Genomic DNA, 18,251 nt, shown 5'->3' with positions numbered 1-18,251 from the left:
ACCTTTCTTCACAGGAGAAGTGCTCCAGCCTTCTGATAATCTTTGTGGCCCTCCTCTTGACCCACTCTAAACAGCTCTGCATCCTTCCCCTGCTTGGGACCCCAGGCCTGGACACAGTACTCCAAATGGGGCTTCACAAGGGCAGAGTAGAAGTGGACAATCCCCTCTCTCGCCCTTCTGGTCCCCCCTCTTTTGATGCAGCCGTGGATACAGTTGGCCTTCTGGCTGCAAGCATATACTTCTTATACTTTTTATAAAAAGGTCATGATGAGAATATTATAGTGTGTCTGTTTAATAAGGATGTGGGATTGTTTGCTATTACCGTGGGATACTAGGTGCTCACTCACAGGTTTGGTAGAGTTGTTGAAGTGAAAGGACTGTGATACACTAGGAGAGATCAGATACCAAGCAGTGGTAGAGTCAGTAGGAGTTCTGGAGGAGAAGTTGAGTGCTGACTGTACTGCAAAACAGGGAATGTGTTGCCAGCACCTGTTGGGATCCTGCTGCATTGGCTGTACATTTGGAGAGAAGCAGACAGAGAGGTCTGGACTCAGCAGAGAGATGCACTCCCTTAGTGCATCACATGGCCACCATCAGCGGTGATCTTAGTGCATTTGTGGTATGTGGCTTTGCCAGCTAACTGCAAGCAGAGCCATACTGATGAAGTGTCATGAGAGCCTGTTGAAGAGCACAGCATCTATACTCAGGTGCTCATGACAGCTCAAGATCCATTCTTAAATTTTCAAATTTACTTTTCTTGTTCAAGAAAAAATAGTTTCTGGGCTAGGATCAATGGTAGAAAGAGAAAAATCCCACTGAGAGCTGAAAACAAAAGGAAATTGGGATTAATCTTAACAATTCCTTTACATTATTTTGGGGGAAAGGGGAAATGGTAACCTGACAGAGAAATAGGGGAAGATTTAAATAATATAATGCTGAGGGACTATAAACCTTTGGGGTACCTAAATTGACATTTAAGGGAACTAAAGGGAATTCTGGAAAATCTAGAAAGAGACACCCACCAAAAAAGATTAGTTCCTCTCAAAATTCTTGAAAAGGACTTGGGCCCTTGCTAGCCAGTGAGTTGAACATGAGTCAGCAGTGTGCCCTGGCAGCAATGACAGTCAGGAAGACCTGGGCTGTGTTAGCCTGTAGATCGAGAGAGGTAATCATTACCCCTTACAACAGTTTTGGGCAGCATTCTCCCACTCCCTTCATAAAGGAAAGACATCTGAAAAGCTGGAGTAAGTTTAGCAGAGTGCCACCAAGCTGGTGAACGCTGGACCACATGTTCCACTCTGAGGAGGGAACTGTGCTTGCTCAGCTCAGAGAAGAGAAGGCTTTGGGAGGGACCCAAAAGCAGCCTTCCCATACCCTGAGGAGGTTATCGAGAGATTGGAGCCAGTTCTTCAGTAGTTCATCGCAAAAAGATGAGAGACAAAAGATGTAAGCTGGAGCAAAAGAATTAGTTTAGACTGGATATGAGGATTTTCTGAGGACAGTGAAGTAGGCTACCCGGAGAGGAGTTGCAGCCTCCATCCTTGGAGGTTTTAATCCCAGACAAGATAAAGCAGTCCTGTCTGCCCTCAGAGCTGACCCTGCTTTCAGCAGGGCTTTGGACTGGAGGCCTCCTGAGTTGCCTTCCAACCTGAATTATCCTATAATCTGTCAGGTCCTACGATCCTATGAAGACTTTTGTGGAACTATAACTATTGTTAGCTTTTCCTAAGCCACACATGCATTACTGCAAAAATCATGGTGTTCTTTTTAGAACGCCTGCTATGTAGCACCTTCACTGTACCGCGGTACAGAATATGTGTCTAGTAATATAAAGGGCTAGCAATTAATGTAATTCTAAGGTCTTTGGAGATACCAAGAGATGAGGAAACTTCAGAAAATAGGGCTGGGAACTTTGATCTATTTCAAAATCTAAAACCTGAATAGACTCATTTTCTTTTTCAAGGAACATTCAAAACATTTCTTTTTCTGGCCTCTGAATAGAACTGGAAACCTGCATTGAAATGCCCCAAATTCTCTGTTCTTTGAGCAGACAGCTGCTGTTATTTGCTGTGACAGTCATTCACAGTGCATATTCCTTTTCACTCCTCAAAGCAAAAGTGTTGTTCCCTACCGAGGACAGCACCTCCTGAATCCCCATGTTTCCCTTAAGGATATGAGCCCTAAAAATCCCTGCTGTGCTTTTGAAACCAGCAGGAGCAACTGGCTCTGTCCTGCAGAGCAGCTGGACACAAGCTGCAGGAGCGGCCAGCCTGGGTGACTGGTGCTCACAGAATCATTGCAGGATCCTGTACGTGGACGAAAGCAAGCTCACATCTCATTGTTGCAACAGGCCGCCTGCTTGTCCTGACTCTAACATGGCCCAGTGTTGCATGCAGGATATGTGATTGAAAGAAGTGTGTACTTTTGCCTGAACTGACTTCAGCCTGGATACCTTTGCAAATGGTACCGTTTGCACCATTGGAATATATGGTGAAATAGGCTTCCACACAAGCTCTCTGTGGCCTAGAGACCCCAGGAGCGAACCCGGGTCACTCTGCCACACTTCCTCTTGTTGCTTTAGGCACTGCCCAAGCTAGCTTAGGTCTTCGCATTTCTACACAGTTACAGTTTCAGACCAGAGGAGAGCCTGTCTCCTTGTCTCCTGCTTATGCAGCAAACACCTGTTGTGATTTAGATTTAATTACATGCAAAAAACTTCATTGATCCAGGTGGGCTTAATTTTTATTGCTTCTATTGCTATAGTAACTGGGTGTTTTTTAAAAACTCTCTAGATTAAGGGTGTTATCTGTGTTGAGAGACACCAGTAAATCTGCAGAAGTGTTGTGCCCTTTTGTGCTGTGTAGCAGGGAGGTTATGCTGTGTGCTCCTGCGAGAGGAAATGGTTCCCATTATTCTGTGTGAGGACTGAAATATCTGCTGAAGGCTTTCTCCAGGCTTACTGCCTGAGCTAAAGAGAAAGCTGCAATTAATTATTATGGGATTTCAGAGATGTCTGTTGCTATTTTGAAGCTCTGGCGCAATAATGTAGTTATTGGCTCAGTTTTATACTGCTGCAGTCTCCTGGAGAGAGTTAGTATCACCCTTCAGTGAGTCATAAACCTTAGGCAGTTCAGGAAACTTCTCAGGCTCAGTGTTATTAGAGAAGGAAAGTCTTACTATTGGCTAGAAAAAAGTTTTTTAAAAATTTAGTATGTTAACACCTATGTTTGCGGGAACACAACCTCTACAGTATTTGCGTACCTCACAGCAAGATAAGAAATAAAAAAATAAAAAATAAAAAAAGCAGGCACAGTTCCTCCTGTATTGATTCTAGGCCCGTTGCCATCAGGCTTTTCTTGTCTTTTGTAGAGCAAAATTATAGATTTCTGAGGATTGATTTCTTTCCTTAGAAATAACTGATCAAGTGCCTTCCTCTTTCAGAATAAGGCAGCCCCAGTGCTGTGTTGGTTGACCTTCTTCTGACATGAGCATCTTGCATTTCTGATGGAAAAAAATACATTTCATAGATGTGCCCACAAAAACTAGACGAATCCTTGAGTATTAGCTATTACTGTATCAGTATTCTCATAATATTTGTGAACCGTATCTACTGAGAGTACGCTCAGAATGCCAGGCACTACATGAACCAAAGGCAAAGACTGCACCTGCCCTCAAGAACTTGCATCATTACAGACAGACAGAAGCAGAAAAGTCACGTAAGAGGAAACCCAGGAACGCAGATAATGTGTTCTTTGGAATCCAGAAACTGTAATCTGTCATGGCATTTCCCCTTGAAAGATATCCAATTATTCGTTGTGGAAAACTAAGCATGATGAAAAAAATGATTAAACAGTCTTAGCTGACATATTAGCTTTAGACTATTACAGACCTCAGCTGCCATATGAATGATGTACACAGATGTCACTTGCTTCCATGCCCATCCATTTTCTTCACACAGGTGGGTTAAAGTAAAGCCTAGGGACACTGAGGAAATTTCCATCCAAGATTTCCTTGAGTTTAATTAACTTGCTTGAGAAGATCTCCTTCTCCTTGAAAGCAGACCATTATTATTTCATGATCTAGTGAGAAGTTCAAGCGTTTTCATTATTAATGTAGTTTCAAAATCTTGTCTGTTCCTACCTGGCTGCACTGAGATGTACTTTGTGGCACTGGATGTTATTCATTGCCTCTTTCACATATGAGAAGTCCAAGCAGCTGTGAGCAGCAGAATGTGCTGTCTGGGGAGGAGGAGAATTGGGAGCTAAGATAAGCCTGGGAATAAGGGCTACGGGGGGACCTTATAGTTTGGGTTTTCTCACAATCCTACTCTGTTATTAATTGTCAAATTAATCTTGCCCAGGCCAAGTCTTTTTTACCTGTGACAGTAACTGGTCCTACCTGTGCTTATCTCAACTCATGAGCTTGTCCATTGTATGTTCTCTCCCTCTCCTGCTGAGGAGGAGAGTGAGAGTATGGCTTGGTGGGAACCAGACAACCAACCAAAGAAAACCTACCACAGGGTTTTTATCTCCTTTCCCTAAAATCTGCTCTCATGGAACTTTGTGTTTCCATCTTCTCCATCATTCAGAACATGCTTTTTTTTTTTTTAATTGACCCATGGTATCAGTAGTTCTTAATTGCTTATCCATGATTTCTTTAACAAGCCAGATTATGCTGGTGCAAGAAATGCCAAGATAAAGAACAAGAACTGGATGGCACAGTGAAGCAGCAGATTAAACCAGAGTTTGTCCACTGCGTATATTATGAAAAGCATAATAGGAGCAATGTAGGAGAATTTATTTCAGTTAACAGCTAAGATGTTACAGCTTTCTTTCTCTCCTTGCTCCCTCCACAATTTATTCTCTCAGTTAAACATCAAAGACTCTCTTGGATTGTAAATTCTGATTTGCTCCATAATACATATCACTGCTTATATTTTTCAGTCCAATTTAAAACATGTTGTGAAGAATATTATGTGAGTTATAGATGTCGTTGTTGAGAAGACACCCTGCGTTCTTCTTGTCACTGCACTGTGTCTGTGAAGGAGATGTCAATACATTTCATCTTACGAGCAGGCTTTCTGCACTTGTCTCAGTTTCCAGAGCCATTCAGAATGGACACAAATGTTAGGTGCTGCGGGCAAAGGCCAGTTGGCTGATGTATTTGTTGGACTACAACTTTGTAGGGCAAGATGTTTTCTAGTCAGGTCAGTTGGACTTGCTCCACTGCTCCTGCTTCTTGGGTCCATGCAATGATTCGCTGATAGGGAGTGTTTTTTTCACATGCAGAGATTTACTGCTGTGGGTTGCTGAGCGCCAGGAAGAGTGACTGCACAGGCCTACCTCCATCCATGCTGAACAACCCTGACACTCCCCAGTCCAGAGGACAGTACAGAATAAGAATGAAGGGAAACATGTCCTTGATCTGCTGGTACAACAAAGGGCACTTCCGTTTTCTGACTAACGCCTATTCACCGGTTCAACAAGGTAAGCAGTATTCCTGCTGCTCATGTGCACATGCTTTAAGTGACGAGTCATGGAATTTGATTATAAGCCTGATCATAAGCTTGATCATAATATATATAATATAATAATATAATATAAATTATATAAATACAATAATATTATATATATATATAATTTAACCTATTATAAGCTTGATCATAATATCCTAGATAAATGACTGCAGTAGCGATGACTTCCCTTTTGTGTCTTCTTACAGCTATTATACTTTCCTATGCAAAGGTTAAAAGCCTATTGTTAATGCAGCATACTTTGCCTGAACTGGGAAAGACCGCATCCTTTTAGGTGTAAAGATAATATCTCTGCTGGTGGTCAGAGAAGGGGAGTGTTGGTGTATGATGCTATACTAGTCACATTTGCAAAACATCTTGTAGGATTGCTGCTGCAGAAAAATTAATAAACGACATGATGTACCTAGAACTCAGAGTAGGTCTACAATTAATTTATCCAGTAAAAACACAGTCACAAACAAATGTCTTTTTGCTAGAAGTAAATTAGGGCTTCCTCTTATGTTAAATTGATTCTAGCAGTCACCTCACAGGCAGCACACATGCTCACGTTCTGAGCCCCACCACCATCTCTGCTGCCAGCTATGCAGTGAGGGCTTTGGTGACAGGGCGAGCTGGTGTCTGAGAGCTGATGCCAAAAACATGCACGTGCAGAAGTGACACTTCAGTGATGCTTCCAAAGCCAATCTCTGGAGCAGTGCTGCCCCATGAGAGCAGTGACGGTCATGATTTGTGCTGCTTCCTGCATTCACTTTGTCAAGTGTACTGGATGTGCAAGAGTTATCACTAAATGTCAAATAGTCTGTATGTGCTAGTGTGGAGCCTGCAGTTGTAATTCATAAATGTTACTAAAAAGAGAGCTGGTTAGAAAACTGTCCTCTTTGTGAAGGTCAGTGCTAATTGCCCCTTTCAAAGAGGGGCCAAGAGCAGGCTTGAGTTGGCGGTGGCCTTCCCAGGCAGCACACAGCAGTGTGAGTGATTGTGTCTGTGAACAATGTTGGACAGGTTCTAGCATGAGCAGGATTATAGGCTATCTATGTGAGGTGGTTTAAGGTTCTCTAATTAGGACTCGTGCATGTGATGGGCAAGACCTGCCCAAAACACTTCTCACCAAACGCCTGCTGGGACAGCCAAGATAGTTCAGAGCGAATCAGAGCAGAAAACAGAGAGGGCTTTTCAGAGCCACGCTGGGGAAAAGAGAGTCTCCTGTGAAGGTCTGAGAACAGATGGAGGTTCAGCAGGAGGGTAGGAGGCCAGATTGCTTGCCTGTAATTTGGCATCTCTGAAGTCAGTGCAGCAAGACTGGTTGAAGGTAACTTGACCACCAAAGTCTCCTCTAAGTGATGTAAACATGGAGGAGGAAGAGGAGAAATCTGTTCTCCTTGAGACATGCCTGTAGCACAGACCTGCTGAGCAAGTGTGTTAAATGGGAGAGGAGAAAGGAGTAAATGGGAGTGAAACCTACTTGGAGCAGTCAGAGTCTGGAGCCAGTGGGATTACTTGACAATAAACTGTACATTTCCACACTGAGCAAAAGAGAGAGACCATGAAAAGAAAATATAAAAACATGGACAATGAGACGATCAAAGCAAAACCTAGAGTGAGAACAGAGGTGGGTGTAGCTAACAGTGAGCTATGTATTGCGATTTAAAGGAAAGTAGGGAAGGTAAACCTTGCATATACTTGGAGTGAAAATCCCACCCAAGCCAGAGGCACTGGGAGGGCAGTACTCTTGTCAGAGTTGATCTATGAATGCTATTCTTAGATGCAGCACATTATTTATTATAGATGTTTTGAAACAGTGTGTCATAGTACATTATCTCAGATGCTAAAGGATAAGACTTATTCCTTTTGTCTTGCAAAAAAGGTCCTGTTTACTCTGCTATCACGTATGAATTTTCTGCCTAGAACAAAAGTCAGTGGTTTTTTTTCAATTTCCCTTAACCTTTAACTTGAGTTGGATTTTCCTTTGTGTCTGTACTGCAAAAGTCAAAAGAGATCGGGATTCCTGGAGCATAAAAACTCCAGGAATTTACTCTTAGTGTAAACCAGGTGATATGTCCAAACCTCCCTGTCTGGGGGACATGGCTGCATTTTGTTTTCCACTCAAGATCTGGAGCCTGCTTTCCCCACATCTCTAGGACTGTGTTCTAGAAATAACAATTTTTTTTAAAATATTTTTTTTGTACAAAGCAGAATGGAGAAAGCAGCAACATCACTTGCTGCACAGCATGATGACCAGGAACTTGGGGAGTCCTGGAATTTCTGGTCTATGGAGGGAATGGAGAGCCTCAGGGTCCTTGGTGCTGTGTATTGTTCACAGCCTGCTGGAGACCATGAAAGTCCCATGGCTTCGGCAGCATGAAAAGCTGGAAGCATCAGCTCCTTTGCAAGCTCTTAGGGTGCTGGGCTGCTTTCTTTCAAGCGTATTATGTTTAAGCAAAAAGTTACTGAACCCAAGATCCTTTTGAGAAGTAGCTTCTTTTTGTGAAGAGGTTTCGCAGACGCTCTTCACCAGCCAGCTCTACTTAAAAGATATATATATTAGACAGTAGCTAGCGATAGAAAATGAAGTTTGAGCTACATGTGCAGAGGGAAAGCTGCAAGTGATGTGGTAGCATCTCACCAGTGACTGGTGGTGGTAAAAGGTGGAAGTAGGGTTTGACACTTACGAGTACAAACTAGATAGAAAGCTAAAGAGAGACAAGGGGAGCATGGGGAGGCAGCTGCAGAGGAGACAGTGGTAACAACGAGAAGGAAGCAGGATCAGGAGCCTGCTGCTAATAACATCCTACTGACACAGCCAGTATCAAATGCTGCAGTTCCCTAGAAAGCTCTCATTAGCTTCTCTGTCCGTGCCTTTTCTGCCCACCCTGCCTTGAAGATTGTACAGCTGGAACAAAAAGAAGATGGGAGATGCTGTGGAAGCATGGCATTTGTGTGCAATGCTTTGATAAGCAAGGCCAGGTATGGTTCTTAACCCTGGAGGAGCTGGAGTGAGGAATGCCTGCTGACATCTTTGTTTCCTGAAAAAATTCTAATTGTGAAATTGGAAAGTCTGGGGTAAGAAGCAGAATGTTAAAAAATATGTTTCAGGACAGGGAGGCCCTAGGATTACAACCTTAAACTTTCACATTGTGAGTCTGAAATCATGGGGTTGTGTCCAAGTGTGGTGAGAGTTAGGATGGAGCGAGGGGAAGCCCTTGAACATTAGGCCCTATGCGAAGCTGACTGTCTGCAGCTCTGATAAAGAACTGTAACAAATTTACATGCTGATCAAAAGCCATATAGCACTTGGAACGTGAAAAAAATCCAAACCTAAAGCTGATGCCAGCAGCCTGCACCAGAGCGGCAGGCAGGCAGGCGAAGGCAGGCGCAGGCCGCAGCGCAGGTGGTGCGCTCCCCTGGAAGGCTGCCAAGGACTGAGCACAGCACAGCGATGCTGGGGGAGGACCAGGAGAGGAAATAACTCATCGGAGGTGCCGGTGAGTCAGCTTGCTTGGGGCCTCCTGCCACAGAGACCTGCAGCTACCAATGACCCAGCTCCAGCAGTTGCTTCCCTGGAGGGGCAGCCCTGTGGCTACAGAACAAGCCCAGAGAAGGCCATAAAAATAATGTGTATATGAAGCTATTTAATGTTCTCAGTACAGAGGAACATTGCGCAGAATATAATAGAAAGTGAGAGGGAGTGTGTGGTGCCCACATAGCTGCCATCACAATGCATTGTTAAGGATTGTGAATACAAAGCAAATTGCAAAGGAAATATAAATTCTCCAAAGGAAGAGAGGAGGGGAAGAAGAGAGAGGACATTTACACCCTGTTCTGAAGTGGAAGAGGTGAAAGGAGACAGTGCTGAATGTTTTAAAGGTGATATTGTTTTGGACTCATGAAAAATCAGAATTTAAAAACCTCAAATAAATTGCTGCATGGCTCAGTGGTAACATGACATTTACTATGTGTCATAAGTCTTGCTTCAAAATAGAGCCTGCCAGCTAGGGCAGCACAGGGGGCTTGACAGAGATAATGGATGGAATGAGACTTCCAGCTGAAGGAATGAAATGGTGAAGTCTGCAATCAAAACGTGAGGAGCATTTTAGGATGATTGTAAAAGGAAGGAAATGGTAGTTTGAAGGCTGGAGAAGTGAGGAAGTTCAGGATCATATCTGTACTGAAACAATGCTGAGAAAGAATGCAGCCAAGCCTTTGCTTCTCTAGAGTTGGAGAAAAATACTGTTGTGCCTGGAGGGGAGCAGGGATCCTCCCTAGACAGTAAGCTTCAGACATGGAGCAAGAGGTAGCACATCCCTTGTAGACCTAACTATCAAATGCTGAAGGAACATGAAGTCAAAAATGAGGGAACAGACTCAATAAAGTACTACAAGTTTATTTCATTCATCCTTCCCTTCTACAGGCAGCCTCCCCCCAACCCCGCTGGATGGGTAGGACATGGAAGAGTGGAGTAACAAAGCAAAGAGCTAGAGCAGTTTCTTGGGACAGCATTGGGCTCGTAAATACTGCAGTAATGTAGGAAGAAGCCAGATGAAAGACACACCAGACAAACTGAGGCTATTCTTGTTTTGTTTTTTGCTTTTGCCAGGTAGTACCCAGGGGAGTGGAAGTTGTGTTGCTCTTGGTCTTCAGGGGCAGATCTGAGGAAGGGACTCATTTCAAGGGACTTGTTTAGGAGTGTTAGAGCTCAAAGCAGAAAATGCCAAGTCACAGCTGTAGAGTCGGCCACAACTCGCTTTGAACTAACAGAAGAGAGACTAATATACTGTTGGCAGTGGGCTGCTGAGGGACTAGGACAATGTGGTTTTTTTCCTGAAATACGGTGAGAATATTTGTCTCTCAAACACCTTTTCACCTCCAACTAAATACTGATTCATCTTCTTCCTTTTTCTCTTGTTCAATGTACTACCAATGAAAAGAAGTCAAACTAACAGCTCCGATCCAGGTAACAGAGAAGCCACTTCCCAGTTTTGGGACAGAAACTTGCAAAAAGATCATTTTATAATGATGAATGTATGTAAACTGTATCTTTCAATTGCTGCACTTATCATGTGGATTTAAAACTGTTATGTTTCTAATTGATGCAGGAGTTATAATTAAGAGAAAAAGCGGAGAAATTCCATGCCCTTTGGCGGTTGAAGCATTTGCTGCTCACCTTAGCTATATCTGCAAATACGACGACAAATACAGCAAGTAAGTGACAGTGGGTTGGGGGTGAGGGAGTTTATTTCTTTCCTTCCTTCCCCATGGCTGAGAACTCGATTGAGTTCTCCATGTTGATTAGCAGCTGAGAGCCCAGTCCTGCTTTCACTTAATTCATCTGTCAAAACTCTTGTTTCAGTCAAAGAACAGAAGCTGGCTCTCCACAATGGTGAGAGCTGCGTTGCTAGCCATGCTGCAGGGAATCTCTGCAGGAGTAAGGAGATGAATGAGTAGTCATCATTAAGCATGTTGCATTTTTTACTGCTTCCTTTCACCTTTTGAATAATCTTATAAGACCTGCTAGTGTCACTTTGGCTCTATCTACTTATCTACCAGTCCAAAAAAGAAAATTATGAGTCTCATGTTCTTAGCATCTTGAAAATGACTTGTAAGAGGAGTTAGAAAGATGAGCCAAGAGGCTGACGATGTTCTTGGCCACATCAAATTCAAGGCTAAATTGAGATTTCAGATAGGGTCTCCAAATCTCTCAGGCTAGCTCAGCTCTCTACCTCTATCAGCAGGTGGTGATTATCTCTCTTGGTGCTATTTGAGCCACCTTGAGCCAGAAGATGCTCAGCTGTGAATACAGAGCCAATCTAGGTGAACTGGGAGAGCAGAATGTAGATATTTTGGCTGCTGGATTCCATTTGGTGTCCTTTTTGCTAACTCTTAATGTAACAGGGAGAAACAGAGACAAGTAAGAATAGCAGTGGGGAAGCTTGGCTATGGGAGTAGTAGTGAGATGCAGAAGATTTCATGAGCTAAAAACTGAGGAGAAAAAGCAGCAGAGATTTTCTAAGTTAATCTGTGCAAAGAAGCAAGAATTTGGTCTGTGGAAAGCAATACAAAGAAAGAGAAGAGGTAGTAGATTTAAATGATTGCTAAAAAAAATGAAAATAGAGAAGTGGAAGATCTTATGACTGAAGAGAATATTCTGGTAGTCCTAGAATTAGTCAGAGCCTAAATATAAGGTTGTCAGTCCTTCCTAGTTCTTCTGCCTTATGGAGAGGAGGTGCTCTGCATACCAGCGCTGTATGCTCTGGCTCTGCCTCCATATCCTCCCACATACTGTTGACAACAGCAGAAATAATTTTTCTCTTACAATTGAGGTATTTGAGAGGAGAGGCATCAGTAGTCTTCCTTAAACTGTAACCTAATGGGTCTGAGTCCTTTATTTTAGTTGCAGCCTGAAGGGATTCAGACCAACGGTTCCCAGCACTTGGGTGTTCGTCACAGGCAAGCTCTAGGAGTCTAGCATCAGTTTTCTTGCTATGCGCAGTGGTGAATGCTGCTGAGGTTTTGGCTCCTGAAACAAGGACACTGCTAGAAATTTCCAAAACTGAAGAGACAGGCAACTAACTATAAATGATTTCAAATACAAAGTATGAAATTCTTGAAGATCGTACTTGCACTTGGCAGTAAGTACTGGTCCTGCTTCCCTTTTGGGACTGCATAATCTTCTAGGGTTATTTCTTGCCTTCCAGATGAAAGTGGTTTCTGAATACTGTTTATTTGTTTGTTTGTTGCCTTTTCTCTTGACTTTATAGGTATTTTATTTCTCACAAACCGAACAAGACCTGGCAGCAAGTGTTCTGGTTTGCCATCAGCATTGCTATAAACAATGCCTACATCCTCTACAAAATGTCAGAGGCCTACCACGTGACGAGGTATAGCCGTGCACAGTTTGGTGAAAGACTTGTAAAGGAGCTTCTGGGCTTGGAAGACACCTCACCCTCCCATTGATGCAATGTTCTTGGTGGCATAGGCAGGAGGTGGAAGGTAAGCAGAAGATAATACCGCACTGGGAACAGCAAAGCAAGGAACTTCTGACACCACCAGTGCTGTCCTTATCCAAAAACACCAAGTGATGCCACTAGAGAGGTGTAAACTTTGTTCTTAGTAGCAGCTGGATGTAAACATGTTCCGCAGAAAGTGCCACAAGAAATGCTGACACAGAATTGCATATGTGAATGCCCTGTGGGTATCTGTACACTGGAAATGGACTTAAATTAGTTATCTCTCAATGCTATTTATTAAACAGGGTCATCTTGTAAGGTCTCGCTTGGGCTCAGTGCTTGTCACAAGCTGAGGTAGCTCAGCAGTCCCAGGTGGATATTGCATAGAACTCTATACCTTATTTGGAGTTATTCAATTCTGGGACAAGTAATGTAAGTCTGCACTGTGGGCTGTGGTTAAGAGTGCCAACCACCTTGTAGGATTTGTTGCTGTCCTCACAGAGTGCTAAAAGAAGCAGTTCCGAGACACCAACCCCAAGCAGGCATACTGACAAACAAAACCTTTAAGGCAGGCAGCCGGGAACTGAGAACTGGTTAAGACTTTTTTTCTTTCTTTTTTTTTTTTCTTTTTAAAGCATAAGGCAATTTGATCCCCCGTAGAACACAGCAAGATGAGAAGAAACCAAATACATGAGTACATTTAAAATGGAAAAACATGACATTGATTTTTCTTTTTTTTTAAACCAAGATGAAACATTTTATACGTGAACAGTGAGTGAAGTAATACTGCCTCATATCTTAACTGCCACAGTTGGTATACAGATCAGAAATAAGAGCGTAACAATCTTATTTTTTTCTTTATTTCAACTGTCTTGTATATTGTTTTGAAGTCTAACATAATGGACTGTTAAGTGTGTAGCAAAAACAGTTTGTTTATTTTCCTTTTGTAAGTGTCAAGACTTTTCAGTCCATTTTTGAACTTCATTTGGGACACAGTTGGTAGAAAGAAAATAATTCACTAATAGCTGTGTTTCACATTATCACTGCAGGATGTTCTGTAGGAATTCTTCTCTCTTGAACACAGGGCTTGTTGCAGAAGCTGTAATTAAGCAGATTACTTGTTTATCAAAATAACATAGCACTGTGTTTTGCAAAAAGAAAGAAGTCCAGTTGCAGCCAGAAGTTAAACATCACTAAAATAGAGTAAACCCAAAGAGTTCTCCTGTTCTGAGTCACACCGTAGAGGACAAGCATTGTCATGTGCTGGTGCCTGTGGCTGAGCTGCTATGGTTTGGCGTTGGTGGAATCTGAAGGCAGTAAAGCTTTGGAAAGCAGTGGAGATAGGGGAGGTATGGATGAAACAGGAGAGAACTGAAATACTGCCCTGCCCTCTACACATTATTGATTTCGGTCTACAACTCAATCGCAAAAAAGCCCTCTGTATTCTAAAGGTTAGCAGTGATGGAAGCAGACAGGATTGTATTAACTTACAGGGCATAAACCGTGTTGCTTAAAGGACCAACTGAGTTTCAGTCTCCAAGCTTAGCATTTCTTGAGAAGTTTTACCGAAGAGTGACTTGGGTTGATTCAAGAGGAATGGAGCGACCAATTGATTTCTTGATCGGTATAAACCTCACCAGTTTGTATGTATCTATCTGGGTTGAGACTATAAAGGGTCATGAACATGAATTTCAGAACTCCCTGAATTCCATTGCTGTGACCATCAGAGATGCCAAGGCACTGCAAATGCATATTGTGTAAATCAGCAGGGGCTGGTAAGTTACTGACTGGCCCTAAGAGAATCCTTGTACTGACAGCTTTCTGTTTCCACCAACGTCTTGATTTTTGGAGTAAACTTAGGCAGATCTCACCTTGTTGCGGGGAAAGTAAAGGGACAGCCAATGCCCCAGTGGTTCTGCTTGCAGTACAGCCTGGAGACTACACCACATGTCCTGCTCTGCCTGCCAGCCACGAGATGACAAACTGCAGGTTTCTTAAGCGCCCGTTTTCACTTCTCAGTCCACAGCATCTCCATCTTGGAAAACAGAACAGCAAAGGTTACAACCGTGTGCACTGGAGGCCTCAGAGCCCCAAGAGGAAGGGGAGAGTTTGTACCATTGTATGTCATTGGCAGTGCTAGGCCATGGAGGAGCCTGAGGATAAGTTCAAATCTCCTTGTCCCAGCAGGGAAGGGAGACGACCATTCTGCAGACTGAATGTGTGGTGTGGCTGTCTTACCTGTCTTCTAAATATCCAAAGGGGGAGAGAGGCTAACGTGAGACATGGAAAACAAATGTCCAGCCCTCGGTTTCCATTTCTTAAGAAACTCCACAGAGATACCTAAAAGCAAATGGCGTTACTGTTGCGAGCTCTCTGCTCAGGCAATGCCAACCTTCATTGTGACAGGATGAGTAGTGGCAACTTCATTATGCCTTTTAAGTTTATATGGGGGCCAGAGTCAGGGCAGTAAAGAAAGGTGTGACAGGAACTCTGCAGGTCAAACAACGAGCATGAACAGTAGCTGCTGGGAGCCCAGCTTCCTTCCATTCCCCTGCGAGGCCTGAGCATTTGCAAGAGGCTGATGCCCCCAGCAGCAACGGAGAGGCTTGCAGGGCCTCCTAGGAGCTGCTTTGCATGTCTGAGGAGCAAGCACAGCACTCTCCAGCTATGTCGTAGCCCCTTCAGATAGATCTGGAGCCCTTTGCAAATTGTGACATCATTACTGTGTATGCTTGAAGGCCTGGATCTAAGCCTTCCCATTTAGAAAATGCCTTTTCTTTTTCAGGTGTCAGTAGGTCCAAGGCTTTGGAACATTGAGTTTTTCTACTAACTTAGTTATGTTGTTAATTATATGGATTACTTGAGCTAAAATGACGAGGTCCTAGCTTTTTGCCTCAGGGACTGGGTCCTGAGTAGTTTTCCCTAGAATTGGTGTTGATGGGGGATTACACAGTGGCTGACTATTACAGGGAAGATGCTTTAGTCTCCTTTTGCAAAGGAGAAAAATTTAAACAAAATTATAGCTTTGCAATGAATTTCATTTTCTTAGCCTTAACCATCCCTCATCATTTTGAACTGGTGCCCTAAGCATGCACAAACATTCCATAAGTAAGCAAAAATATATATATTTATATGTACAAAATGCCTGAATTTTGGCTCTTAAAGCCAAGAAGCAGAACCCACCAAAGCATAGTTTATATCCACAGATAACTGTTCCACCTTATCTTCTCCATCTGTTGACTGGGAGTGGATAGGGTTGAGGAAAGTTAGGATTTCTCCTTGTTGAAAAAGCATCTTGCACTTTCTCTAAATTACTACAAAAAAAAAACCCAAAAAACGCAAAGTAATTAAGGAAGAAATTGAATGAGATTAAAAAGCAAAAGTTTGTTAATCGCAGCTCAGATTCTGTAACATTTCCTTTACTGCAAACTGGATGACTCAGATTTGGTTTTCCCACCTGCCTGTAACACTAAAGCTTCTCCCTAGGTAAAGGAAAAAAAAAAAAGATTTAGTCTCAAAGTAGTGCAAGGATGCTAGTTGTACTGTGCACGTGTGTGTTAATTGTGCAATGGCTTGTGAAATGACACCAAGTTTTTCTATTTTTTTTTCCTTGTATCCTCGAGACAATCTGGGTAAGAGATCTTAAAGCTCAGCAGTGGCTAAAAGACAGTGGCAATGCCAACCAGGTCACAGAGGAACTTCTGTGCATTTTTCTAGGAAAGAGAGTTTGAAGCTGAAGTAGACACGGGATCAGGAAGGCTCACGTCTCTCCCACTGAACTGAGTTTTCATTCACGTGTACTTCTGAAAATGATTTAATTATGGTATGCAAACTGTTTCAGAGAAACCATCAGTGAGACACACTGACCGCCTTCTATGCACAGTGCTTCTTTTAAGAAATGTCTGTCCTGCCACGATCCATTCCTGGAAAGCATTTCTTTCCTAGCATGTAATATAACAATATGACAAGAGCTCAGAAGCCACCGTGAAATGGTTTCCACTGCTGTTGTCTTAGTTGAAAAACGCTCCAAGGGCTTGCAGAAACTCTGCCATTTTTTACTTCAGCCCATTTGCGCACTCAGCACTGGGGCACAATTTAAAGACATCTCTTCTCTGTTTCCCATTCCTTTTCTCTGGCCCCAGCTCTTCTTCATTTACAGTGACATCCCATTGTCACTAATGGGTACAACTTTGTTTTCTTCAGATAATTCCTAGAGAAAAATGGATTTAGCCATTTCCAGACTGGCATGAAGGAGAGCAACTCAAAGCCCTTTAATCACTTTCAGCTGTGCTTCTGTGGCTTTTTATTTTTGCTGAAGGGATTTTTTTTTTTTTCCTTCTAGCATTTAGTAACTGCCTCGAGCTGGTGGGTAGTTAAAGAAGCCTCCATTGGCTCAGTGTCTTGCATATCTTAGCATCCACTAGTCCTGCAGCCGATTTCAGTGATGAGCAGAGGTTTATGCTGCACTGATAACTCTGTGCGTCTACCTCTTGGAAAGTGCTCTTACGACAGCGGTAGTCCTCAGACACCATTATCCCTTCATATAGGAGCTTTCCCGTCGATAATCAGAGAGGCACAGCAGAGATGAAGGCATGATGAAACTGTAAAATGGAGCTTGCGCTCTTGCTGGTTAAGTCCATGTTCTGCATTTTCAGCAACTTTGTTCTTTGTCAGATGTGCTTTTCCAAACTAAAACTAGGAGCAAGACAGACTTCATCCTGCTCTGCAGCAATGGCTGTGGGAGCACAGCACAGGTTCTTTGCTCCATATTGGCCTATATGAGTCAAAACCAAGCTGTTCTCAAGGTAAGAGAAAGGTGAATAAAACAGAACTGCCCAGCCTGCCAGAGCAATTTACAGGAGATAAACGGAGAATCCAAAGCTCTGCTGTAGTCCAGTCATCAGTGCAAAATTCAGATAAATTCAGATAAATAATTATTAAGGCTGTCTTGAGGAAAGTATGAAGTCTTCCATCCATCCCTGCTGTGGAATGTGCCCCAGCAATTTCTGATTGCTATGACTGGTGTAAGATTAATTGTCTGTAAAACAAGAATTCATCTCTGTCTGGTTGAGAAAAACAGGCAAGTGTCAGAGAAATGTTAGTAATGTTTTGGAAAGCAAGGAACTCCAGCTTCAAAACATTTATGTATTTGGCCTGTCATTAACTAGGCTATTTTGCACAGAGCTCATCACCTGCTCAAATGTAAGCCTATCACCAGTGCTACTCAGTATGTATTTCTTGTAAAGGCTCTTCCCAAACCTACCTTTCTTTTCAGAAGCATTATGAGTTGGAATGGCCCTTATGTGGTCATCTCACTGTTGGGCAACAGCTGAGAATACCCATGCTTCCATACAAAAATTCCAATTCTTCCAGAATATAGCCCTGAAGAACTTTCCTGGCCAACAATGCATTTGGAGCACATCCCGATCATCCCACCAGCTCTTGGTCAGTCTGGAAGAGGCGACAGCACAGAGTTGGCCTTTCCATTTACTTCTGTAGTATTACTTCGCTGATCCTTCCTGATATTTTGAAAATCCCGGATGGAACAGGGTATTGTTTCTGAAGCCTTTACTAATTGCAGTCACTGTGAAGGTGTTCCTGTTTTGCCCCATTAGTGCTGCCCCACCAGGTTTTGTATGGGCCCAAGAGATACTGGCATCGCCTACCCACTGCTCCCATTGGAATGGCTGTGACAGCTCTCTGCTGTCAGAGAGGTTATGGGGTGTTTCTGATGCTAATTTCTCATTGATGGTGGTTTGCTTTCCTTTTTATCT

The 18,251-nt window shown here is 43.0% G+C and overlaps 1 protein-coding gene across 2 annotated transcripts in view; it reads left to right on the top strand.

The window, feature by feature from the left end:
- The window catches only part of PGBD5 (piggyBac transposable element derived 5), a 69,079-nt gene extending 53,274 nt beyond the window's left edge, over positions 1 to 15,805 (top strand). The window contains exons 5-8 of one of the 2 annotated variants that reach the window (XM_021391911.1): positions 5,289 to 5,486; positions 10,627 to 10,732; positions 12,289 to 12,520; positions 13,113 to 15,805. In XM_021391911.1, the coding sequence (XP_021247586.1) occupies positions 5,289 to 5,486; positions 10,627 to 10,732; positions 12,289 to 12,484 (500 nt within the window). In that variant the 3' untranslated portion in view covers positions 12,485 to 12,520; positions 13,113 to 15,805. Of the gene's footprint in view, positions 1 to 5,288; positions 5,487 to 10,626; positions 10,733 to 12,288 lie in introns of both variants that reach the window. The other variant, XM_021391910.1, reaches the window with a different exon arrangement.

This window comes from Numida meleagris, chromosome 3 (assembly GCF_002078875.1).
Source record: "Numida meleagris isolate 19003 breed g44 Domestic line chromosome 3, NumMel1.0, whole genome shotgun sequence".
NCBI lineage: Eukaryota > Metazoa > Chordata > Aves > Galliformes > Numididae > Numida > Numida meleagris.
Note: the sequence above shows the minus strand (reverse complement) of the source record. Positions and strands in the feature narration are given on the sequence as shown.